This window comes from Mus caroli, chromosome 18, assembly GCF_900094665.2.
Source record: "Mus caroli chromosome 18, CAROLI_EIJ_v1.1, whole genome shotgun sequence".
In the NCBI taxonomy this organism is placed as follows: domain Eukaryota; kingdom Metazoa; phylum Chordata; class Mammalia; order Rodentia; family Muridae; genus Mus; species Mus caroli.
In genome coordinates this window covers 73,885,592-73,910,544 of record NC_034587.1, presented here as the reverse complement: position 1 = coordinate 73,910,544, position 24,953 = coordinate 73,885,592, and the positions used below count along the sequence as shown (strand labels likewise).

The following is a 24,953-nucleotide window of genomic DNA, read 5'->3' as shown; positions in this document are numbered from 1 at the left end:
TTTGTGTGGCGGCAGCTGCGGCCCCAGCGCCTTTGAATGTCGAGAGGGGCCGGGAAGGGAGCCTTTCCATGGGCCATCTGTCTCCCCGCCAGCCGCCGCCCCGCCGCCCGCGCCCCGCGCTCCGCCTCCCGCCCCGGCGGCTCCCGCAGCCCCGCCGCCCGCGCCCCGGAGCCGCGCCACAAAGGGCCCGCGCGCAGCCGCCGCCGCTGCGCGAGGAGCCAGGATGGTCCTGGTCCACGTCGGCTATCTCGTGCTTCCAGTGTTTGGCTCTGTGCGAAACAGAGGTATCGCTTTTTCCTTTCGGGGTCTGCTTCTTTCCGAGCGTGGATCGCCGCAGGCATTGGGCGGGGGCGGGGGCGGGGGCGAGGGCGGGCGCGGCGGGCGGGCGGGCGGGGGCGCAGGCACAGCCGCGGGGCGAGGCGAGTGGTGCTGCTCCCCACCCCTTTCTGGGGAGACCCCCGAGTATGGGGTGGCACCCTCGCGGGAGCTTTTGTAGTGAAGTTAGGGTTTGGTGAATTTGGGTCCCTTCCTCCCCAGCCCCATTTTTTAAATTATTATTATTTGCGGCGGACGTGGTTCCTCCAAAATCACAGCCCCTTCCCCGACCTAGCCCCGTGTGACCGAAAGAAGGGGAGAGATGCATGCCGTGGTGTGTGTGTGTGTGTGTGTGTGTGTGTGTGTGAGAGAGAGAGAGAGAGAGAGAGAGAGAGAGAGAGAGAGAGAGAGAGAGAGAATATGTTTGATTTTCTGTGATTTGCCTTCTCTTTTTTTAAGGCATATTGTATTTTGTTCTGTTTTGTATTTTTTTCATTTTCGGGGCCTTAAGGCGGATGACCGGTGAGCTGGGCTCTGATAGCAACCCCATCCCATGCTCCAATCCTTTCCCTCTCATGGGCACTTGTACGTTCTTGTCTTCTCTCATTTAATCCTTTTTGTTTTATTGCCCTTATTCGGTGGTCCTGCACACCTCCCTCTCTGCAACTGTCTTTGTATGACAGTTGCATTTATAGGTTCATAAAAGCTTGTGTGCGCGTGTGCATGTGTGTGTGTGTATGTATGCATGTATACGTGTGTGTGAGCGGGTGCTTACGCGCTTCGGAAATCAGACGTGTGCTGCCTTGAACCCCTGGGCCGGTCCGGAGCGGGTTGTCTGTTCCTTGGGTGTTGAGCTGTGAGTGAGAACGAGGTGGGATGCTGCCCCTACGCCAGGCCTTTGCCTGGGGCAAGGGTTGACCAAGCAGCAGGCTGGCGCTGTCTTTTGTTTTTAACTGTGGTATATGGGGTGTGTTTGCACGGTCCCCCTACCCCACACCCCCTTTTCCTTACATTCCACTGCAACAATAGCTTGGTTCCCCCTTTCTCCCCCAACACCACATCTTCCATTTTCTTTTAATCAAAAATTCCCACTTCCCAAAGCAAATCTGAGATACATTTCAATTCATTTTTTTCTTTTTTGTATTCTGCCTCTGGACTCACATTTCTCTTGGAAATGTTTCTTCTCTCCCACTCCACGGCTGCTTAAATTCCCACTGGCTAACCTCCCCCTCCCTCCCCCCCCAGCCCCCGCCCTTACAAGAATGATGTCTTCCCTTTGGCCGACCGGGTTGGTCCTCCGAGTCAGAGCAGGGATGGGGGTGGGGTGGGGTCGCAGGGCCAGAGCTTTAGTGAGCCCCAGGGGCCAGACTGCACCAGGCCAGGGAAGCCCAGCCCTCCCTCCTTCAGCCAAACTGTCCCCAACCCCACGCCTCTCCCCAGAACCCTAAAGGCAAGGTTGGCCCTTTTTGGCCTGTTGGGACTGCAGTTTTTTTGTGTGATGATAGAGTGATGGCATTCTGCATTTATCAAATCTTTTTTTTTTCTTCATTGTGTAGCTCAGTGAATGGTCAACTCGCTGCTGTGTGCGCTGTGACCCTTCTGCCTCCGCATTTAGCTGTATTGTGACACCCCTCTTAACCATTTCCTGTCTCCATCCGAGGAAGGCATTGCTACTTAAGCGGCAGTATCCCCTATCTCGGGCCAGCTTGGGGGTGGGCAAGAAGGGAGGGAGGTCGAACCAGATCAGGAAATGCCACCCACTTCCCAGTACACAATTATTTCTTATTACTTGGCATTTCCTCTTAAAAAACGGGTGTGGAACATGACACTAGGCAGAAACTCAAAAATGATTAAGAAGGATGTTGAGCCTGAAAGTATAATTATCCTGATTAAATCATTATCATTCTCATTAATACCACCGATCCCTAAATACCATTGCAGCTTGCTGGTTCCATGTTTTGAAATTCAAATTGTTCAGCTGCCTTTAAATTTTATTTTTGATAACCCTCCTCCCCTCCATCAACCAAAATCCAACAAAAACCAATTCTGCCGGGCAGAATTGCAGTGGCAAACTTTCGCGGTAAACACGCCCACAGGCATTTTTTTAGGGTCTGAGGGGTGAGTTGGGCTGTGGGTGAAATTTTAGCACAATGTGCTGAGAAACTCATGACCTTCCGATAGAGGATACTAATGCTTACCTCAAAGGTCCTAAACCTTACGTTTCTTGTAAAACTATTATATAGTCTGCTAGCTTAAGCCTGTTCTTTTAGTTTCCATTGTAGTAGTGTAGGATGTAGGCCATTTCAGAATAGCTACAGAGAAATAACCATTTGTGTATCTTCATCATGTTTAGCTGAGTACACTGCACTGTAAATCCCTGTTAAGTGGACTCCTTTTGCCTTGGCTTGGAGGCTGTAGCAGCCCATTTCCCACTTGTCTGGGCGACCACCAGCTGGTCTCCTGGCAGCACCCAGGCAGACCATTTAGTTGGAGGCAAAATTTATTAAATATATATTAAAAAGAAAATCCATAATGAAATGACAGTTGCTGCTATTTCAGCTTCTGAAAAGAATCGGTGTACCGAGGTCCCTGGCTTAAGGGGAGCCACTGTGGCTATAGGTCCTAATTGTTTAATTGTACAACGTCAAGAGCATCTTTGGACATCTGCCCTGGCTCCCTCAGGGCTCCCTTCTGCTGCCTGGCCAGCCAGACCTGCTTGAAAAAACGGAAACAAAACAGCAACGATCATGAAAGAATAAGGCGCCTACTTTGAGGGCCCTTCCAAAATAGTCCCAAGGAGCTGCCTCAGAATGTCATTTGGCTATCTGAAAATAAAAAAATAAAAAAATAAAAAATAAAAATAAAAAACAAGAAAAAAAATCCGCAAAACAGAACAAAACAAAAACAAAACAAAACAGAAAACCTCAGCAAAATGGTTTTCCATTAAACAGGGGTAGCGTGTTCGGCTGTGCTGATTACTTCCTGTTCTTATTTTGTGGGTAATTTTTATGTATCGAATACCCTCTCGGTTGTGTATCTTTTCACCTTTTCTTGTACTAAAACTAAAGCATGATCTGTATATATTTTTTTTTACATCCCCCAGTTGACAATGTACAGCGCTCGGTTAGAGATGTTACCCCTGCTGAACCGCACTGTGGTCGTGTAGCCCGGGCCATCTGCTCATTGTACGCCTGCTTTTGTTCCGTTCCCCCTCCGAAGCATGGTGGGCCCAGCCTTTTCTTTTCTTTTCTTTTTTTTTTCCTTTTTCTTTCTTTTTCTTTTTTTTTTTTTTTTTGTATCGTGTGCATGATGACATTGTTACACACAGAATCCACTAATACTAATATACGATCTCAATAAAGAACTAGTTTTCCTATATTAACCTAGTGTGCTTTTTCTCTTGCTGTTTTTCCATTTATTGTTGTACACTCCCCACCCCTCGCTGTTTAGAGGCTCCTTGCTTTTCTGTCCTCAACCTCGCCAACCTCGCCCGCCCACCACCCCCACCTCCCATTGTTAAGAGTCGAGTGAATGCCTTTTCTTTGCCTTTCCTCCCCCACCCCCACCACCCTCGCCCTCCTCTTCTTTCCCTTTTTGTGGTATTGATATGGTGACTCTAATCTCTTGTAGTCCATATCTTATGACAATAGACCCCTGGGGCCATGGAGAAGGTCAGATGTCTTGTCTCACCCGGACAGCCCAACCGCACAGAGATCCTCTATCTTTGGTCACCTGTGTACTCAATACCCCCCCCCCCGCCCCCGCCCCCCAAAACTCTCCACATAGTGTCCCAGCCACGAGGCACTGGGAAGGAAAAAGAAATCACACCCAGGCTGAGAGAAGGGATGCTGTACTTAACTAGCAATCTCGTAGCATTGACTCACCCGAAAAACCCATTTTGAGTTGTGTTTTAACTTTTCCGTTCACCGTCTCATTGATTTACTGTCCTTATAAATCATCCTGGGGGTGACACGTGACATGTAGCCAAAGCCGTGATCCAGAGCGCAATAGCATCCTTTTCTATGTGCAGATTGGGATTCGTGAGACCTGCAGTGTTAAGTTTGTCATTTAGATCCTGGGTAAGGAAGATGGCTTGGGACAGAAACCCCTGTGACCCCCTCCCCATCCCGGGTCTGGCAGCCCCACCTGGGACGGTCGGAGTCAGAAGAGTCTGTTCTTTCCGTGGGCCCTGAGCCAGTTAAAGCTGATTACAGCCTGCTTGCTTGACAGCTGCTTCATTTGTGGCCCTAGGCCCTCTCTGAGGAGAAAGCAAACCAGATCTGGCCATTGTCTCAGAGTGTGTGCTGGTTGGGGTGGGGGTGGGGAGGTCAGGAGGGAAGTCAGGACTTCCATCCACATTGCAAGAAGTCTTCCAAATACCTACCCCCTTCTCCCTTCCTGTAATCGCTCTGGAAAAGCCAACAGAAAATTATCTCCCTCCCCACCCCTACCCCCAGTGGAACCCAAATTCAAGCATTTGTCAATTACATCTATTCAATTTCAGCCCAGAACAAGCCTTGTTAAATGAGGCGTTTTAGACACCAGAGGAAATCAGTTGATTAAAGAAATTCATGGTTCCTTCAAGGGGTCATCATTCGAAGCTGTTTCTCTTGGCCGATGTGCTTAGTCCTGGCTCCTCTAGGCTGTCTTCTGGGAAGGCCTCCCCTTGTCCCCTCAGGGAGGATGGCCATTTCACTGTTGTCTGACCACTGCTTCTTTGCTATCTTTGTGGCCTCGTGAGACACCACCAACCCCAGAGGGCTGCCCTCTCTGCTCGGGCCCTTTGTTCTTTTCTCCCTGGCCAGGGTGGAAAAGCTGAACTGATTTACTGTGACACGGGCACACAAGGATGTTCCTGGCGGAGGCTTGTGCTCTGATGTGTTCAAAAGGAGATATGCAGGTCTGTGAAGCCAGTCCCTTGAAGGTTCCCTGGTTTTCCTTTAATTTATTTTCTTTTGGGTTTGTTTGAGACCTAAGTGTGGTAACCCTTTCATCTCACCTAATCAAAACAAACTGCCTGATAACTCTCGCTTCCTCCAAAAGACAAATATTAACCGACTCTAAGGTTTTACTTTCCTCACTTGATGTCCAGCTTTTCAGAATTCTCTAGCAGTCCGTTTCAAGGGTAGTTCTTCACTAATCCAGTAATTGTACAGAATGCAGTTGACTTAAATGGTCCCATGCCTTAGCAACATTATTGAGTCTCTGCTGTATACAACCCAATATTGAGTCTCGAATGTGTACGTATTGAGGCCCTACTGTATACAACCCAGTTCATCAGAACATGTTCAGGAGAATTCTCCCCTGACTTCGCAATCCGACATCTAACTATAAAGCCACCGCACACTGTCCTTCATTCTCTCAGCCAACTATCTGCCGTAGGAGCTTTTGACTCCAGGATCCGGTACCCTGAGGTCTCCAGTGACATAGAGAACATCTCTTGTTCCAGGTTTCTCTGGGTTTCCCTTCTGGATAACTAGCAGCAGAGAATCAGTTTTCTTTAATAGAAATTTCCCCACAAAACAGCCAATGCAATTAAGCTTTCAAGTTGAGGGGATAAGGCCACGCAGACTGCTGCCTCTCCATCTGCCCACTCTTTCCCCTCGTCCTTTCTCTCTGTACGTAAGCATCCTGAAATTTCTCCTTGGAAACTTGATGGCTTCCTAGGAAGTGGAAAACACAGCTTTGACCTGTATCTGGTGTTAGTTGGAGTCTCCCTAGAGCTGGCCAGAGGACAATTGGCTCTTGATTTTTGACCTGTAACTGTGGGTCTCTCAATTCTGCTGGACCACAGCTGTCCTGACACACAGGACACTTTCACCTTAATTTCTCTATAGATGTAAACAGCTTTTTAAAAATTCCTGGCTTAACATACTGAAGCAAACAAGTGTCCGTTTCTGGTATAGTTTATCCGCAGAGGGTCTTTCTTTCCTTAGCAAGCTCAGGTTCCGCATAATTGATGAAGTACTTGCAATGCCTGTTCTTCGTGTTTCAATCACTCATCCTTCCATTCACTTACGTGTCCATTCATTTTAGTTCATGAATAGTTATTAAATACCTGCTTGGACCAAACACTGGGCTAAGGGGGTGCAGAAGGAGATCTCCTAAGGCTGAGACTCAACGAGCAATGCTCAACAAACTAGAGACTGCCTGAGACACCCGAGCAGAGGGCCTGAGAGGGCAGCAGAGGGATCTCATTTGGAGTGGTCTAGGACTTGAGTCCTGGCTGTCTCGACCTGGAAGGGGGATACAGGTACCATTCTGAGCATCATTTGGATAATGACCATCATGAAACCTACGTCATAGGATGTGTTTAAACTAGTCAAAGGCATCTGGCACACAGTGGTGTCAAGGACAGGCTATAAAGCTAGCTGCTCCTTGCCATTCACTACTGCAGGCATTTACTGTCCCAAGGGTCAGGATCACATAAGGTCAGAGATGGTGATACTGTGGAGCTTTGTCGTGTGTGCCTCTGAGATGGCATGTACACAGACACAGAGAGCTCCAGGTAGGGTGGGGAACAGGGCATGCGTATGGTATATGCACGTGGGTGCACATGGGTGTTCGGGAGACCTGGGTAGAATTGTTGGTTTCTGCAGTTGCAGGGGCAGCTGTAGGGTCATGGCCCCGTGTTTGGATAAGTCTCTCCAAATCATAACTCCAGGGTCATGTAGCACAAGCTCTATAGAATCTGTAGTCAAGTCTGCACAGGATATTGAGGCCACTTTCTGAGGCTTTTGGGATCGTCTGGACTTTCTTCTCTAGCCTCTGGTTTTCCATTAAGGAAAAGGATCAAGTCTATGTGGAGGACTGGGAGATGGAAGGTCTTTGGTGTGCCTTGGACAGTGGATCACAAAGATAAATGGAGATGAGGGGGAACAGTCAGCTCTGGTGAGCTATGAACCCAGAGCGCGGATAAATGTGGAACTTGGCAGAGAGAAGACGACTGTGGTGGTCTGGGAGGTGGGACCTGTACAGCTTTTCTGCACTGTTGAGTAGGACATCAGTGCTGGTGTTGTGATGCTGTGTCTGGTATCCCCTACAGGGTTGTTCCCAGGTAGCTCTGGCTGCTAGGCTTTCCCTGGGGGCTGCCTGCCTCAAAACTTCAGCCCCTCTGGCAGCTGGACCACTGTGTCCTACACACACACACACACACACACACACACACACACACACACACACACACGGTGGGGAAGGGTAGATGGAGAGATGAAGAGAGAGAGAGAGAGAGAGAGAGAGAGAGAGAGAGAGAGGGAGAGAGAGAGAGGAATGTCATCTATACCCTTGAGGAACAAAAAGCTAGAAAGAGCCAATCTTGGGGTATGCACTTGGAGTTCATAGGCATGGGCGTGGCCATGAAAGCAAGGGTGGGTGGTGAGAAGGAAGCGTTGATCTCGGGGTCAGCCTATTATCAAGTCATTTCCTCCAGGTATAACCATAGCCTGCGGGGACATTGTTGAGGACCTGGAAGGAAATTGAGGATCAAAGCGGCAAAAGCCTTTGCTATCGTCTCCCTGTTCATCCAAGTGGCCGCTGACTCAGGGTGACTGGTCGCCCAGTCTTCGTTCCTTGTGTCTTCTGTAGTTTGCAGACTGTTCCGAACCCCTGACACCGAGCTAAGCACAGGAACAGCAATTCTTGCTTGGTGTTTGTATCTGGTGGGAACAACTCGGAGAGCCAGGCTCTGTGTCCACACCGGCTGTGAAGCTATGATGTATGGGTGGATGTATGTTCTGAAATGCAGGGTTAGAAGGTCTGTAGGACTGGACGTTAGAATGTAGGACCAGCAGGGTCTCCAGCAGGGATGGTAAGCTCTTCACCTTTACATGCTTACATCGAGGAAGCTGCCCGGTGTCCCGGAGGTGCCCTGATTTCTGCAGAGTAGAACAGCTGCCCCTTTGGAGAGGCGGTGCCTCTCCCGTTGTGAGTCTGTGTGGTGGTGTTTCTTAGATCGCCTTGGTGACTTCACGGATGACGAGCGCTACATTACAGAGAGGATGGAATCCTCTTTTGAGAAGTTTAGAGAGTCAACCTGTGGCATTCACCGTGGCATGACCCTCTGAGCGCATGCGTGGAATGCCTCGGCGTGATCCGCTGGGCGCATGCGTGGAACGCCTCCCGCATTTCTGTATTTGCATTTGTTGTGCACTTGTGTGTAGAGTTGACATATAAACAACTGTGCTTTGCACTGGAGGTGGAATCAGAGCCACATGCTTGCTAGGCACATGCTCCACCACTGAGCTACATCCCAGCCCCACACCCCACTTAAATTTTTGAGAGTCTCTGCAAGTTGTCTAGACCAGCCTCAAACTTGGATCTTCCTGCTTCATAGTGCTGAGTAGTGGGGTTGTAGGCCTTCCACACTGGGCCCAGCTACGATCTCCATTTTAATTCCACGCGAGCAGCTTCACAGTTTGCTGAGCTGTTCTCACAGACATTGCTTTCAGCGGCCATGTAACATTTCACTGGAGTCACTCACTACGAGTGTCACAGGATGGTTAAGGGTGGTCATGATGGTTCCTGCCCTCTATCAGGTCTGTTCACTGACAGGCTCAGCGAGGGTCCAGGCAAGGGGATAGAGGAGGGGGTGCAGCTAAGACAATCTCAGCAGCAGCCCGGGGTCTGGTCCTTCTGCCGGGACCGTCTACACTGGTTATGACTTACCATCGTTTCTGGTACCGTGTCAATCAGATGGTGAGTCCGTAGTTGGTGCTTTCTGGAGCTTGTCACATGAAGCAATGCACACAAACCGAGCAGAGAAGCCAGCCAAAGGCAGGGGCCTTGCGGAGCTCAGTGGAAAGAGTCCTGGCTTCCATCCCGTTCCCTTGCTAACCGCCCTATGAGGCTGGCCAAAGCTGAGGGCTCTCCGACTTCACTTCCTGTCTGCCAAGGAGATAATCGGCCTTAATTACCCTTCCTGTTCTAAAAAAGCCCTGATTTCCTCTTGATGTGAACTTATACTTCCTCTGCCCTTTTTTGCCTTTTTTTCTGGGAGGCAGTTACTTGTGCCTTGGCGCATGGTGGGCGAGGGCCCTTCTGTTGGCAGGTTACGTGGTGCTGCAGGCAGGGAAGGAGCAGTGTGGGGCGGAGGTGACTCTCCTTGAAACACGAATGAGGTGTGCTGCCTCTGGCTGGGTAGCCCCCTCCTCCAAAAGGGGATGGGTGGTGACGTCACCCACACGATGGCTTGGGTATGTCAATGCCAGTGTGCGTTTCCTAGCTCTTAGGGCTGGCCTCCTCAGCCCAGGAGAGCAAGTATCAGAGATGAGGTGGAGAGCCAGGAGCTTCGGCCTATAGGGAGCAGGACTCAGCTAGCACCTGTCCCAAGGATGGAAGACCCCGCCCCACCCCCTCCCCAACCCTGACAGCTGCTGTTTCCCTCCCCTCTTTCTAATGTGGGGCTGGAAGGGGTGGGGTTGTTCCCTGTCTTTCCAGACAGCTTAAGTCGCCCCAGCTTTTCTCCTCAGCTGCCAGAATCCCTTTTGCCCCAATCCTGAGAGCTGGGGGGCCATCTCTGGGCTGCCGCCTTTCTAGCCCAACCCTATCTCAGAACAACAACTTCTGCTCTGAGCTCTGTGGAAACTGACAGATGAATGTGACCATTCCCACTCCTGGCTGCCTTTCCTCAGCCAAAAGAGGCTCTTCCACAAAACCTCAGCCTGCTTGGCAGGTCTCGTTCCCTGGAGTGAGAAACCACAGGCCTCCCCATTACCTACCTCTTTGGCCACTGAGGTCTTGGTCTGCTGACCAGAGCTGAAGATCCTGTTCCACAGAAAGAGTAGAGAGCTGGCAAGACTTAGGCCCAGGCGTCTCTTCTCACAGCTTCCTATACTACCGTCACCCTATAACCCCAAATGTACCTAGCTTCTGCAGAGGGTGATCACAGAGGTACTAGATAGGGCTTCCGTTCTGGTCTCGTCAGTGTTCATCAGAGCTTCTAATCTTGGATGCCAGGGCAAGCAAGCCACAGCCTTAGCCTCACCTCATGGGCGGAGGAGGAAGTTGAAGCAGGTCAGGAGGGAGGCGCCTGGCACTAGGGAACTGAGGGATGCGCAGTTGCCCCAGAGCAGGGTGTGCCCTTCTACAAAGCCCTAGAGGTTTGGCAGTATGACATGATGCCAGGATGAAGCTGTGATGTGGACGAGAAGATAGACAGGCTGGAGTGAGGGAGGGAACCTCAGCTTGGTCAGACCTTGCAAGTGAGGGCAGACAGACAGGTTGACCTGGCTACTAGACTAGGGTGGCATTTCTTCTGAAGGGTCCCTGTGCCTTCCCAGAGAGAGGTGGGAGAAATAAAGGACAAGATGGGAAGGCAAGGGAGGTGGCAGAGGCCAGCTCGGTTATGTTCCCTAGGGTCTCCACAGCAGGGGTATCTGTCAGTCCCAGGCACCCCAGATCTGGGCCCACGCCTGAGGGTCCCCACCCTGGCAGGTGGGTATCTGTCCTCAAGTAGCCTCTAGACTCCAGGGAAACTAGATATGTACTTGGAAGGTCCCAGAACTCTGAGTCTGGGGTCAGAAAAGGACCTGGACTTAAGGCGAGAACAAATGGCAGTTTCCAATTCTTCTGAATTTATTTAAAAAAAAAAAAGCGATTTAAAAAAATTAAACAAGGAATCTGACTTTACATAAACTTGAACAAAAACTCTAGGACTTTGCAATATCTAGTCTAGTTGCTTCATATCCTTCCCACATGTGAGCACTTCGGGATCAGGTAGGGAATACGTGGTTGGCCCAAGGCCTCTTCTTTGCAGTGCTAGAGACCCAAGCTATTTAGTGGCTAGAGTTGGGATTCTGTTCAGTTCATGGTGGCTTTGCAGACATGGTGGTGTGTCTGGGTGAGTCTTGAAGACAACATGAATGTAGCCGGACAGAGAGAGGCCCACGGCTTGAAGACAAATCCGAGGTTGGGGTATGAGAAAGGCCTCCTGAGGGGATTCTCAGTTGGAGCTGTCCCTGGTGCGCCAAGATACCCTCAGGACATATACCCTACAGTTGCTGTGCAGCCGACACTGGTTGCGATTAACAAATCTTTCTTAAATCCCTTCAAACAGACTCCCTTAGTTTCCCCCAGTTCCCAGGGACCGGTTCCCAAGTAGGGCTGGGCCTGCATTTGCTGAATGTCTTTCAAGAAGGGACGGGGTGGTAGTGGTGGTAGTTAGTGTATGTAGTGGGAGGTAGGGGTAGGGGGAGAGAAGAAGAGAGGAACACACACAGACACAGACACACACACACAGACACACACACACTCAGGCTCACCATCTATCACCTACCAGCTGGCCCATTTGTTCTTCTTGGGACTTGAATCTCTTCTGAAAAGATGGTACAGCGTTGATTTGATACCAGTGCCACAAGACGGTGGTAGAAGCCGATTATGATGCATAGGAACTGAGAGGTACACAAACACCTGCAAGTCCTTAGCAAGAGGTGGTCCTTTTCTGAACCCCACCCAGGTGTTCCCTCCCCTTCCGCAAGCACCTGCCTGCTTCCCGTGTTAGAAATAGTATCAAGGACATGGCAAGTGCAAAGGGATCCTGGGAAGACAGGGCAGACAGGAGATGGTCAGGCATGTTGCATGTAGCTGAATTCTGAAAGCGGTCATGAGTCTCCATTTTGAGTGGGGGCAGTAGAGACACAGATATCTTCTGGCCACCACCTCCCCGGCAGCACCTCTGGACACTTGTGAAATGGATAGAGAATGCAGAATCAGGCCTCACAACCAGAACTCAGTCAGTGGTCAGTCTGGGTAGCAGTGTGGGGTCATTATCCTGAATGGAGAGAGGCCAATGAAACCCTGGAGTCCTCTGTGCGGGGGAGATCTGGATTCTGCAGCTGTCGGGCCAGTTCTGGCACCTGTCCTGCCCACACGGGCCCAAATTCAACCCAAGAGGTAAATGTCAGAGTCCCGTGGCTGTCACCTTTGCCTGAGTTTTCCTTTCTTTTCCTGGGGTATTGGGTCCTCTTGCCTCATTGCCATCTGTCTGTCCATCCCATCCACTTTCTATCTCCTGTCCTTTCCACTGGCTTGGACATGTTCACCCTGGCTCTCCTTCCTTGCCTCTCCCTCTGCTGGTCTGAACCTGCCTGAGCATCCCGTGGGGAGGCGGGCTTCTTTGTCCTTGATGGGATGTATGAGGTCTTCCTCTAACGCGGTCAACCTTTTCAGGCCGTTGGTTCTGGCCTCCGACGGTAGGGCTTTCATTCTATCCTGCCATGATGAAGTAAGCTCTGGATGTGCCGTATCCAATGTGCTGCCTGGTGTCTGTCCAGCAGGCTGCCCTCAAGGTTACACGTGTCTCTCCTGCTAGGAGTTGCCATGTGCAGTCACTCTCTGCTGCTTGCTGCTACCCTGAATATGGTAAGAGGAAGAACTTTTGAGCCTCAGCATTCTCATCTATGAAATGGGAACAATCGTAGTGACCTCCCAACAGGGTTATGAGGGGGCTCAGATGAAGGGAGAGCGAATTTGATCCAGGACCCAAAGCCAGGTCTTGGGGACTCCATGATGACACCCACATAAGAACAGCGATGGATATCCGTGTAATGTCCACTCTGTGCCAGGCATGGTCCCAGTCCCTTATGTCCCCTGAAGAAACGGAGTTCCGTGGGAAATGGATGGGTGGATGGGCCAAAAGTATTTACTTGAGCCTGTCTTAACATGGACACGTGCTGGGGGAGGAGCGCCTGTGACTGAGCAAGGGTTAAAGGGTGCGCACTGAGCAGGATGGGGTGGTAAAATCATGCTGCAGGTAAGGGCAGCAGGGAAGGAGACCTGTTGAGGGTGGGGTGACGGGGGCACCACCATGCCTCTCTATGGACCCTAAACCATCAACGGAACAAAAGTATTGCCTGCTGCTCGGGAATCAAACATCCACAGTCTACTCTGAGCCCAGGCTTGCCCTGAGCTGGGTGCTGTCCTAGAAGACCATGAAAAACACACCAGGGTTCCACCGTCTCCCGGAGAGCAGTGATGGATAGTGCTCTGGGTAAGGGGATTAGCATACTCGGTGCTGGGAGGGTGATGGCTGGGGGAGAGAGAGCAGTGGTCTATGTCTGATAGAATTCTCTAGAAGCTGCAGGTGGGATTGAACTTGGCACAGGAACATGGGTGGCAATCCTTTCCACACCTTTCCACCGAATACCAGGGCCCCTTTGCTGCTCAAAGGCTCTTTCTGTGGTCAAGTGACACGTGCCCACGATCCCGCAGAATTGCATATACCCAGGTCTTGAAGAGGTGCTTCCTGGGTTACCTCATTCAGAGCTCTGCGAGGGGCTTCCATAAAAGAGATCTTTAGTTTTGTTTGTTTGTTTGTTTGTTTTTTGTCACTAGCATTTCCCAAAACTGTCCAGCTGCACCCAGTTGTGTTCTGTATGCGCACACATATGTGAATGAGAATGTATGGCTTCCAGAAACGTCCATTAAACTTGATGCCTGGAATGTGAGATGGGAAGTGTTAGCCTGGGAACCTAGCTCAAGGCTGGCCAGAGGCAGCTCCCCTGTACTGAGGGAGGAGGCAATGTTGATTGGTGACTACCTGTCTCAAGGTCTCCTGCACTTTGTTCCTCCTCTTAGAGGTGCCATCTTTGCTACTATCTGAGTCTACTCCAGTCATAATAACAAAACGGAAGTTTACGTTTTATTGTTCTGGGACCTTGGAAGTCCAGGGTCTAGGTGTCAACAGATCCCGCGTGTGGAGAGGATCTGCTTCCTGACAACTGTCCCTTTGCTGTGAATTCACAGGAGAAAGTGGAATGGGCTCTTGTAAGATCACTAGTTCTGTCTATTCGGGCAATGTTTAGTTACCACGTCCTACCTGCATGTGTCACATAGACATGCTATTCATAGGAATTCAGTTCTTAACCCCTGGATTTTCTGCCTTCTTTTCTCTTTTCTGTCCTCTGTGTCCTGTGACACCCTCACCCTGCCATAGCAGATTCCTGAGATAACTACCCCAACAGAGAGGCAGAGGCCATTAGCCAGGTACACCTCCAGGCCTAACCATGTCACCCATGATAACACGTCAGGCCAGGCACAGAACTTGGGTCCACACACTACTTATCACTGTCCTCAGGGCTCTGCTGTTTCCAAGAACCCTTATGAGGCACAGACGGAGAGGTGGCGGTGGATGCTACGGAGGATGTCCCTGCGGATTGATTGATGTGCTCTCTGTCACTATGGGTAAAGCAGACATCACAAGGCCTCTGAGCAATGGTACAGGCTGGAGAGGGTATCCAGGAGGAGGTGGATCTTAAGCTGGGACAGAAGGTCTACTCTGTATCTGCAGGAAGTGGGAGAGAGGGGGCACTGAGTATAGAGACCACGTAAGGGGCATTAGGAAGTTATTGGGTCTAGTGGGTCCAGTCCTAAGTTCTGAACATCAGGTTTGAGCACAGTCTATGAAGGTGGAAAGCTTGCCCCAGGCATTGGTCCTTAGCCCTGCTGATGTGGCCACTCACCTCTGCTACCCCAGCTGTGGAGTAGAAGAGATGAAATGGTATTAATTCTGCTGCCTTGTTTTATGAAGTATCCTAACAAGCTGGCGAGCCAGATACACTCGGTCTTCTTTATGGCCACCATGATTGCTCCAACACCAAGATTAATTTGACAATAGCTGTTTATAAGCTCTTCCATCATCAGATAGACCTGTTACCTGGGAGAAGAGGAGGGCTGGGTTTAATTTGTGAACAGTCCTCCAGATCTCTGCCCTAGAGTATGTGTGGGAGTCTTGACCATAAATCATGGCAGACGCTGGCACCGCTGAGACCAGAGGCCGGGAGCTCCCGCTAGGCAAGCCTCGGCATTCATGTGCCAAGGAGAAGTCCTGGCAGGTGGATAGAGTGGGACATGCAGGGACATTCAGCTGTCTATGCTGGGAGAGATGACACCCTTGGAAGGTGTCATCTGTCTGGGAAACTTCATTTTCTTGAACCTGTATTGTGTAAGAATCGTACGGAAGCTTGCTAAAATAGAATAGAAAATCCCCTCATCCTCCAGTCATGACCCTCACTTCAGAGTCTAGATCTTTCTCAGAAGAATGAAGGCTCCTACACGTCTGCTTCCAGTAAGGCTTGGCCTGTGGAGGTGACTGTAGAGCTGAGCAAAATATAAGATGATGGGCTTGACATGCGTAGCCCAGGATTAGTATAAGTAGACTGTGGGGCTCATGGTTCTAGAGGGTTAGCGACCATGATCATGAAGGGGAACATAGACATAGACAGGCATGGCCTCAGAGCAGTAGTTGATGCACAGGTACTAGGCAGGGAGAGAGAGGGAGGGAGGGAGGGAGAAAGAGAGAGAGAGACAGAGAGACAGAGAGAGAGGATGGGAGATGGGAGCTAACTGGGACTGGTGTGGGCTTTTGAAACCTCAAAGCCCACCCCCCAGTGACACAACTACTCCAACAAGGCCAGACCTCCTAATCCTTCCCAAACAGCTCCACTAAGTGGGGATCCAGGCATTCAAATCTACATGCCTATTGAGTCCATTCTCATCCAAACTGCTACAGCTCTCACCCAAGCTACCTCCAATGCCTTAGTTTTCTCATCTGAAGAATGAAACTGAATGGGATTGGAAGATTTCCCTGGGAACGTTGCAGACATTTCTTGTGTCTGGACTCTGGATCAGGCTCTTCTGCAAGAGCCAAGGCGTGAGGCCTGTCATGTCAACTGTTTTCAGCTAGTTCTAGGGACTCAGTGTTAGCCTGTTGGTGGTCCCTGGTCTCACTGCCATTGTAATTGCACTCCCGTTGTCTGCAGATGGAAGTGAGGGGGATATCTTCTGAGAGTCAGAGAGCAAGGATGGCAGGCCCAAGTACACAGCTGCTGACAGGTGGTTGACCAGTACTCCTGCTTCTTAGGGTTGTGTCCACACCCTTAACCTGCCCAGGTTGGCACTTTTCCCCCCCCCCCCCAAGGGCATGAGGCTGCTCTCTAGAAGAGACAAGCAGATACCAGATGCCCATGTGAAAGTCCAGACATCTGGGCTGGGGGCTGGAATAGCAGGACCTCTGGAGGGAGATGGGCTCCTGCTTGGGTTGCTGGTTGGGTCCCGGGTCATTCTGTCTTCCACTCCACCAGAACATAGCTCCCAGGGTTTGTAGACTGGAGAGGGCACACTTATCTTATGAAAAGGGAAGGGACTTGGTCAAGGTCAATCAGCAGAAACCCAGGTCTTCATGTCTCAGTCTCTGTGCTCTGTCCTGAACCAGAATAGCAGGATTCTCAGGCACCCTGAATCCCACATCTCCCCATTTCCTTCTGCCCATGACTATAGATGTATTTTGTTCTGCTGATGTTTCCTCCCATGCTCTGGTTCACAGAGGGACATGTCCCTCACCAGAGGTACTCTCAGTGGACAAGGGTAGCCTCTGGAGGGGAGGATGTGGTAGTGGTGATGGTGGTGAGATTTTCAGAGTCAGGGATTGGGAGGTGGGCTCGGAGGCCAGTTCCAAAGCTCCCTGGTGAATGCTGAAGGGTGGAGGAGCTGGTGTGACCAGAAAACTCTCTGGGACAATTCCCCATTCCAGGTAATGAAGCTATGGTTCCTCACTGTGAGTTAGCTTTTCTCACCTAGACAAATAGCTGAGAAACAATCTAAAGGAGGGAAGACTTATACTGGCTCAGTTTCATTTCCTGCTGGTCTGGTTCTTCTGTTGTTTCAGGACTACAATGAAGGGAGACATTGTGGTGGAAGGGCATGTCTCACCTTCCGGAGGCAGGGGGAGATTCAGGAAGAGACCTAGGCAAACCACCCACAGACATTCTCCCAACCAGGCCCCTCCTCCCAGTAGCCCATTCAGGAATAACTCAAAACTCTCACTGTCTAAGAACCATCTAAAACCGAGCCTGCAACACGAGGGCTCTGTGGGGTGGGGGTGGGGCACTTCATAGTCAAAGGATAACACATAACAAATACTAAGCAGGGAACACAGCAAGACACATGTGATTGCTCACACAAATGGTGTGCTCTTCTGTCTTATAGGTCCTATGGGGAAAACCCTTATGAAAGACTTGATTGACATCAGTTAGACTACTTCCTAGGTCTCTTACTTGGTTCTCTTTGGGGCTTTCAAAGAGCATTCCACTCCAGATAGCTGCCACATGTATACGATTCTAAAGTACCCACACTGTCATGTTTCACATCTCAGAAACTGAACTATGCTTCCTAATCACAGTGTACCCTGGTTTAATTGCCTCCGGAAAGCATTTCACTACTCTGCAAGTGAATGGTGAAGCCGAGGGTCACGTAGGGTCTTGCCATTTCACCTTCTTTTCTTATGGGCCCATCCATACACAAAGCTCCGGGGACCACAGATCTATAGAATCCTCAACCAATCATGGCCGAGTTAGCGGGTGTTAAGAAGTGGGTTTACTTCTTATCATAGTTGTCCTCATCCATCATGTTTGTGGCACACGTAATTCAACTCAAAGCACTTGGAGGGTGGACACAAAGGCCAGGAGTCAGAGGGTCAGGAGGTAAAGTTCCGGGGTCCTTTTGAGGGCCATTCTGTTTCTTCTCTCTCATGGCCTGGGGATTCTTGCTGGCTCAGGGGTGCACACCCTCTTTCTTCTTTACTGTGACTCCCTAAGGAAGATCTCAGAAGACACTCGCTGTTGAGAAGACTTGGGGAAGACATATGTTTCCCAGAATTAATATTCCAGGGAAAACACTCCTTTCAGCTTTCCTTCTCCCCATAAACTGGCTTCCAATCCATTTCCCATGTCTAGATTAAGTCAGGAGGCCAATCTCCCCAGTACAAAAGACCTAACAGTGTGCTGTCCCTTCCTTTCCTTGTTCCCTCAGTAGCTATGATCTCTAAGTATCTTGGAGTGTCCTTTGAGTCTCTGCTGTCCCTTAGCTCCCTGACCACCTCCTCCATTTCTACCCCTTGGGTGCTTGGTTAACCCAGACCCTTTCCCAAACTCTGCTCTGCACACACCCTCAAAGTCTCCAGTGGCTCACTGGACCTGCATGATGCTTCTACCTAGATATCCAGATTGGCTTTGCCACATTGAGCGGACGAGCACTGTAAGATGACAGTAATTTAATAGCAGCCATGATGAAGATATAGGAAGCGTCTGCTGTGAGTTGAGTGACAGTTACCGGGCCAGGCTCTAGTCTGGTTCTTTCTTGGCAGAGTTTCAATGGCCCTTAGTCCTGGGCCAGGATGAGCTTAATCATTGCTACCCAGAGACCAAGTCTTCGTCTCTTAATATTGCTTTTACTCATTACTGTAGTGTTTACTAAGTCCTTACTCTGCCAGGAGCTATGCAGAAGCTGAAAAAGATGTTGCCTTATGAAGTTCACACATTCATTCATTCATTCATTCATTCACTCACATGTTCTGCAAATATGGATTGCAGCCTCTGCCCCCATTCCTAACAGGATCTAGTGCTGGAGATGCAGCAGTGAACAGGCCTGATTTTTTGGAGCTTGCTCTCTACTGGAGAAGATATGGCAGTAGTATGTCAGAGGTCATGTGTGCCACCGTACAAAATAGCACAGGGCAAGGGGGGATGTGACATTAGTGAGGCAGTGGAGAGAGGCACTTGCCATCTTTGATATGCAGGGCTGGCCTTATGCCTTGATGCTGTGTTTGCCAGAGCCCTCAAGTTTCAGGCACTGCACAGGGGATCCCTATGGTCATCAACAGTGAGTATTGGGTCCTATCATAGCGTGACGTGATGTGCCTAGACTGGACACTTTGGAGGGCAGTATATTTAGCTTTCTATACAAGGTGGTTCCATGTCCAAGGATTCAAATGTTCATTTCTGTTGACAGAAAAGAATTGGGAAATACGTTGTTTCTCCACTGAACACAAACAGACTTTTACTTCTTGTCACTAGTCCCCGAACAATACAATTTGACAACTGCTTACACAGCAAATTTGTATTTATTGATATTATAAGCAAGAGGGGATTTATAGCACTTGGGAAGATGTGCCTGGATTACATGCAAATGCTATGCCACTCTATACAGTGACTTGAACATCGTTGGGGGTGGGAATCTGAGGGGAATCTTGGGACTGACTCCTCAAGAGACAATATGAAGGATAGCTGTGCTCCCCAGTCACATGAGTGTACACACACACACACACACACACACACACACACACACACAGGGTTGGACCTCATGAAACCTCTTTGAGTCCAGCCCGAGACACTGGCTCCAGATGGCTAAGAGGGTTCTAGGCTTCTACATCCTCTCTTTGAGTTCCCCTTCCCTAGACCCTTCTCGAAGTCCTTAAGGGTTTTCTTACCATGTGTGTGGCCTCTTCCCTATAACTTCCTGCCTTGGGTCTAGACCTCGGTCACTTCTAATCATGGTGCAGATGACAGGCTTCACAGTGAGGCAAAACTGGGATGCCGGGGGGTGCAGAGGTGGCCTCCCGAGCAGAGATAAGCCTTAGAGGATGAGCCCCAGCTGCTGGGCTAGGGTCCAACAGCAGACTGGGCTTTTGTCAGCTCCCATTCCCTCCCATCCCCCTACCCTCTCGTCCCGTTTCCCAGCATCCTTTTATCAAGTACCCAGCCCGGTGTGAGGTGTGGCATGAAGTTTAGCAGAGCTTAGTCCCATGGAAGTGACTGTGAGCACATGACCCACAGAGACATGCTCATGTGAACGTACTGTGGTAACCATGACTTAATTTTGGAGGCTATGCTGGAGGAGGTGGCAGTGAGGATGAAAATTTCTGACCTTCCCAGAATTCCTTGTGATTGTGCAAGAACTTCAGAGGGCTCAGGATCCTCTCTCTGTTAAGCCTCCAGTCTTTCATTTGCTCTCACTCAAAGGCAATAGGCTTGAAACCTGAGGTACATGGGAAGCAAGACTCCCCTGAAGCTTGTGGGGGCATCTCTTGGAAAGAAAGACATCCATTATCCATGGTAAAGACTAAAGACTTTCCTGGTTTGTTTGTGTGTTTGTTGTGGCAATTGTAGCAAAGTGCTACAAACTGTCTAGCCTTTGAGGAGCAAGGGCTCAAAGGACCAGCAGGTCCTGCTACTTTTTAAGTCAAAAGAGACTCCTTCAGTGGCCCTCAGTCTGTTGATGCTGACAGTCCTTGGGTCCTTTGTGCACACAAGGCCCCAGTGTCTACCTATGTCATTGCGTGTGTTTTCTCACTCCAGTGTCTACCTGTGTGATCATGTGGGTTTTCTTGGTGCCTCTACTCATTGTATAATACAGTCACTGTTATGGTCTCATCTTAGCGGATTCTATGTGCAAAGGTTTAATTTCCAAAGAAGTTCCCATTCATGAACTTTGGAGTAGAACTTCAATGTACCATTTTTGGGGCAATACAGCCCAACCTGAAACAAGGATAAATTGTGCAGACTTGGTGTGAGGCGGTGTATGAGGACAGGGAAGACTCAACGGAGAGGGCTTGGGCCCCAGTAGGTTCCAGGAAGGGGACCCTCCATAGTTCTGGATAGCTCTGTGACAGAGAGGATGGTGAGCAAAGCGAGCCTGAATAAATGAACAGTAGAGTTAGGGATGGATGCACAAGTTCACACACCACAGGAACAGGCTCCTGACCTCCTCAGAGCAGCCTACGAACTGTAAGGCAAGGACAATGAAGCCACAGAACTTAGGAGGCTGCAGCTCATCCTGCAGGCCACCCATTGGCTCCTCCCTTGCAAGAGGCATCATGATGTGTGTGTGTGTGTGTGTGTGTGTGTGTGTGCGTGCGCGCACGTGTGCTTGTGCTTGCACATGTGTGTACATGCATGTATACACATGCATTTGCTTCTGTGACATCTTCCAGTGCCTGGGATTTAAATATGGCTGCTAAAAAGAAATACAAGTGACTGTAACCTGGACTGCTGGATGAGCTGAGAAGTTTTTCCCAAGCCCAGAGCCTCTGTCCCTTGATATTCCCCAAACACCCAGGACTACCTCTTTCTTTCCTTGTTCTTGTATGGCTCCACTTCTCTTCAATTTCCTTTCTTTTTCATGTGTCTGTGGAGAAACCTGGGTGAATGAGAGAGCTTTCATCACTACACTGATGTCCCTTGCTCTGAGCATGCTCACAGAACCCTGCATTTGGCTTAAAGACCACAACAAATTGAAATACTCCATCAACCACCCTACTTCCTATTCTGGTCCCTGCACAGTTCCAGTCACTATCCCTGCATCGAGCTCACTGTGGACTCCAGCGGTGGCACGGATCTTGGGCGAGTCCTATCCCTTCCTGGGTTTCTGTTACCCTCTGTGAAATGGAGGTAGGAAGATCCACCTAAGGCTTGCATGACAGAAAGAGCCAACAGCTATGAGAAACTGGCATTGTGTAGTGCAGTTTTGTGCTACCATCTGAGTGTTGACCCAACGATTCAAGTGTGGTACCTGGTACATAGGTTATGGTCAGCCTGCTTGGAAAGGTGAGTCTTAGGTAAGGAGTTTACAAAATGATTGAACTCTACAAAGAGGGCATATGGGCAGCTCTGAGAGGATGTGAAGGAAGGGCATGTGAAGAAATCTTCCTGGGAACATGGCACCTTAGAGGGACCTGGGGATGAAGTGACATTAATGGTAGAAGAACACTTCTCAGCAGAGACTGTTGTGTCTAGGTGGTTGGCACTCCTGATCTCTTTGCCCATGGTTAGAAATGAGAACATCTGGGAGTCTGGAGCAAGGACATGGTGAGAACTGATAGCAGCCTAGAGCTCTTTCACCCAGAAGAATTAGCACCTAATAATTCTACTTGGTCAAAAATTTAGTTTATTTTACATATCTATGTTGGAAAAAGTTTGTAAGCAGCAAGCTGGGACTGGTGTGATTTCCCACATGTTCAGACCCCCAGTGTCCTCTAGTACTGTGGCCAGCTCTGCTCTTTGTAACAGTCACTCCCAAAGTCATTCATAATCACCATGGCCCCAAAGGCTGCAGGTGTTAGATTTGTAAATTCTTCAGCAATTTTTTTTCCAGGAATGAAGGCATTTCCTAGAAAGTGTAAGCATCATTTCCCCTAAATCCTAAAATGGGCAGGTTTCAGTCACAGATAGCTGCAAGGGAAGCTGGGAATGTATCTTTAGATAGTTACATGCCTATAATGATGGGAGGAGGGGAAGAAATATGTTGGGGGGAAACTCAAAGCCACTGTCAGTGATTAAGTACTTCAGGTGACAAAAGCTGCCCAAGGTCCAGACTAGCTGGAGATGCATCAAGAGTCCACTGACTCCTTTTTAGCTCAAGCCAGAATGTTCCAGTCATGTGGCTCATGCAAGAGCAACCTCCTCTGTGCGGTTGAATTCTTTACTGAGGGTGTTGGGAGGTTCTCTGTTGCTAGGGTAAGAGCAGGAGGACTGATGTGTTTGTGGATTACCCATCATGGAAGAACACAGAGGGCGGTCTCTACAGCGGACTAAACTACAGATCAGAGAGAGCAGTATTCTGATGTCTGTAGACTGCCCCAGGAACTTGGGGCTCCTAAGCAAAGTTCAACTGGAATCTGGGACCTCTCACTTACAAACACATTCTTAAAACCCAAGTGGATTGCGTATTTTCCTCAGTTTTCCGACTCACTCTTCCCTTCTTCCTTTCTCCTTTTGTCGGGGAGAGGAGTCATGTACAAGACAGCACCATGCAAAAGCCCTTACCTTACTAGAGAAGTTGTCAGTGTCACTGGAAAAAGGAGATTCAGCTGCTGTGAAAGAGTCCCCTAACCTAGGCCTGCCTCACCATTGTCACAACAGGCTTGTGTTTTCTGCCTCCCTTGAGCCCACAGGGATCTTTCTGGGAGTACGAGGAAGAGCCACAGGGCTTAGTTTATAGGTGAAGTCCATACATGTCCAGCCTTGGACCATTCCTGGGGACACCCTGGATTGCAGTGCTTTCCGGGAGCACAGCCTTAGCTACACAGCATGGTCTTTGTTGTCACTTCCTAAGGGGGCTTCCATGGTTTCTTGCATCTGGAGGTAGGAGCAAGCCTGCACTTGCCCCTTAAATGAGCATCAGATAGATGGAACACTGTTGGGAAGAAGGCCAATTTACCCAAGTTCTTGTCACCAGCTGGTGACACAGGTGGGATGTAAGTGATGTGAACTGTGAGGGCTTTTCTACATCCCATTGCTTTTGGTCTGCTTGGGTCAGTTATGGACTTCCAGGTGCCCTTGGCAGATATGGATGCTCTGAGTTGGACACTTCCTTCTAGCTCCAGATGTTAAAATATCACTTAGCTGTGCTATGGAGAATGAAATTTCAATCCAATCCCTGTATGCTTGCTTTTCTAAAAAAGAACAAGAAATGTTTTAAGGTTCTTACGTTTAAAATGTCATAGAAATTCTTGTATGTGTAGACACACATATATGTTCTGTATGTGCGTATTAAGATTGGACTGGGGATTATAGGCACACAGCACAATGTTCTAAAGGTCAGGCACTGTGGACAGACAACGCTCCTTCCTCCCCTAGGCTAGTTGCTCTCCATGGTGTCTTAGGGACCTTTGCAAATATCATCAGCTTGCTCCATTTCAGCCCTTTCCATCCCTGTTCACACTATTCTCAGAATTGCCATTAAGCATACATGATCAGTAGAAGGAGGTGAAGCAGGCTGACAAGCTGTAGAAGAGCCCTTCTTTGCAGAGCCCAGATAACCTCCTTCAAGTACAAGCTAGAGACCTCCGAGACCAGTCACCCTCTCCTCTGCTGTTCATGTGCTCCTGGGTGACACTCCCTGTCCCTCCCTGGTCCTTAGAGTTCTGAAGTAGCAGGGAGGGGGCTGGGTGATACGCTCTTGAAGATCCCTTTTAGCTCCAATTTCCATGATCCTATTATCTACTTCATGCCCCGTTTCCCCACTTAAAGAAATTAGAAATAGAGCAGCATTGAAGATAATAGCACATTTGTGTCCCTGAAGGATTTCAAAGGCATTTCCAGATTTCAAGCAAAATGGAGCTCGAATTTGACTACGGTTGGTTTGCTAAAGGCAAACCTCCCAGCTCCGTTCATGAGCAGAGCACCACAGGGATGCTCTGGGTTTGCTTGGGGGCAAGTCCAAGATAGGGAAACATATTGGGGCAAACAGTAGCTTCTCTCCAGAGGCCATAGCCTAGGCTCAGGCAGGCCCTTGGGATGAATTCTTGGGAAAGCCAGTTTTCCCCATAAGGTTTTAACATGCAGCGTTTACATGCCAGCTGGTTGGATGCTCCTAAGAAACCCCTCTCTCAAGAGCCTTAACATAAAGGAGTGGGTTGCAGGGTACTGTGGAGGCCTGGCAGGACACAGGAGCTTTGAGTTGCTCTACCAAACCCTGGGATTCCATTCTAGATGTCATGCTTCTGGCTCATGGTTTAGTTTTACTAGGAACCCTTGACACTCAAATACACAGTGGCTCAGCCAGGCCCCTCTTGTTGAACAAAGGAAAGCCCCCCCCCCACATGTTGCCATTTGTAGACATAGAGTATGCAAACTTTGGCCAGTGAAGCTTGGGCAGCTTGTGTCAGGGAAGCTCAGTATCCCTACCATTTCTGACCCCACTCACTCTGTGTTCAGAGTATTTCACATCAAGTTGAACTACACTCACGCTGCATTCAAAGTACTTCAGCTCAAGGTCAAGCCCACGTCTGTGTTCAGAGTGCGCCACACCAAGTTCAACCCCACTCACTCTGAATTCAGAATGTTCTATACCAAGTTCAACCTCACTCA

At 49.5% G+C, this 24,953-nt stretch overlaps 1 protein-coding gene across 2 annotated transcripts in view; it reads left to right on the top strand.

The window, feature by feature from the left end:
• The first annotated feature begins 217 nt into the window (after window positions 1–217).
• The window catches only part of Rnf165 (ring finger protein 165), a 109,758-nt gene continuing 85,022 nt past the window's right edge, over window positions 218–24,953 (top strand). The window contains exon 1 of one of the 2 annotated variants that reach the window (XM_021150820.2): window positions 218–284. In XM_021150820.2, the coding sequence (XP_021006479.1) occupies window positions 224–284 (61 nt within the window). In that variant the 5' untranslated portion in view covers window positions 218–223. The remainder of the gene's footprint in view (window positions 285–24,953) is intronic. The other variant, XM_029471788.1, reaches the window with a different exon arrangement.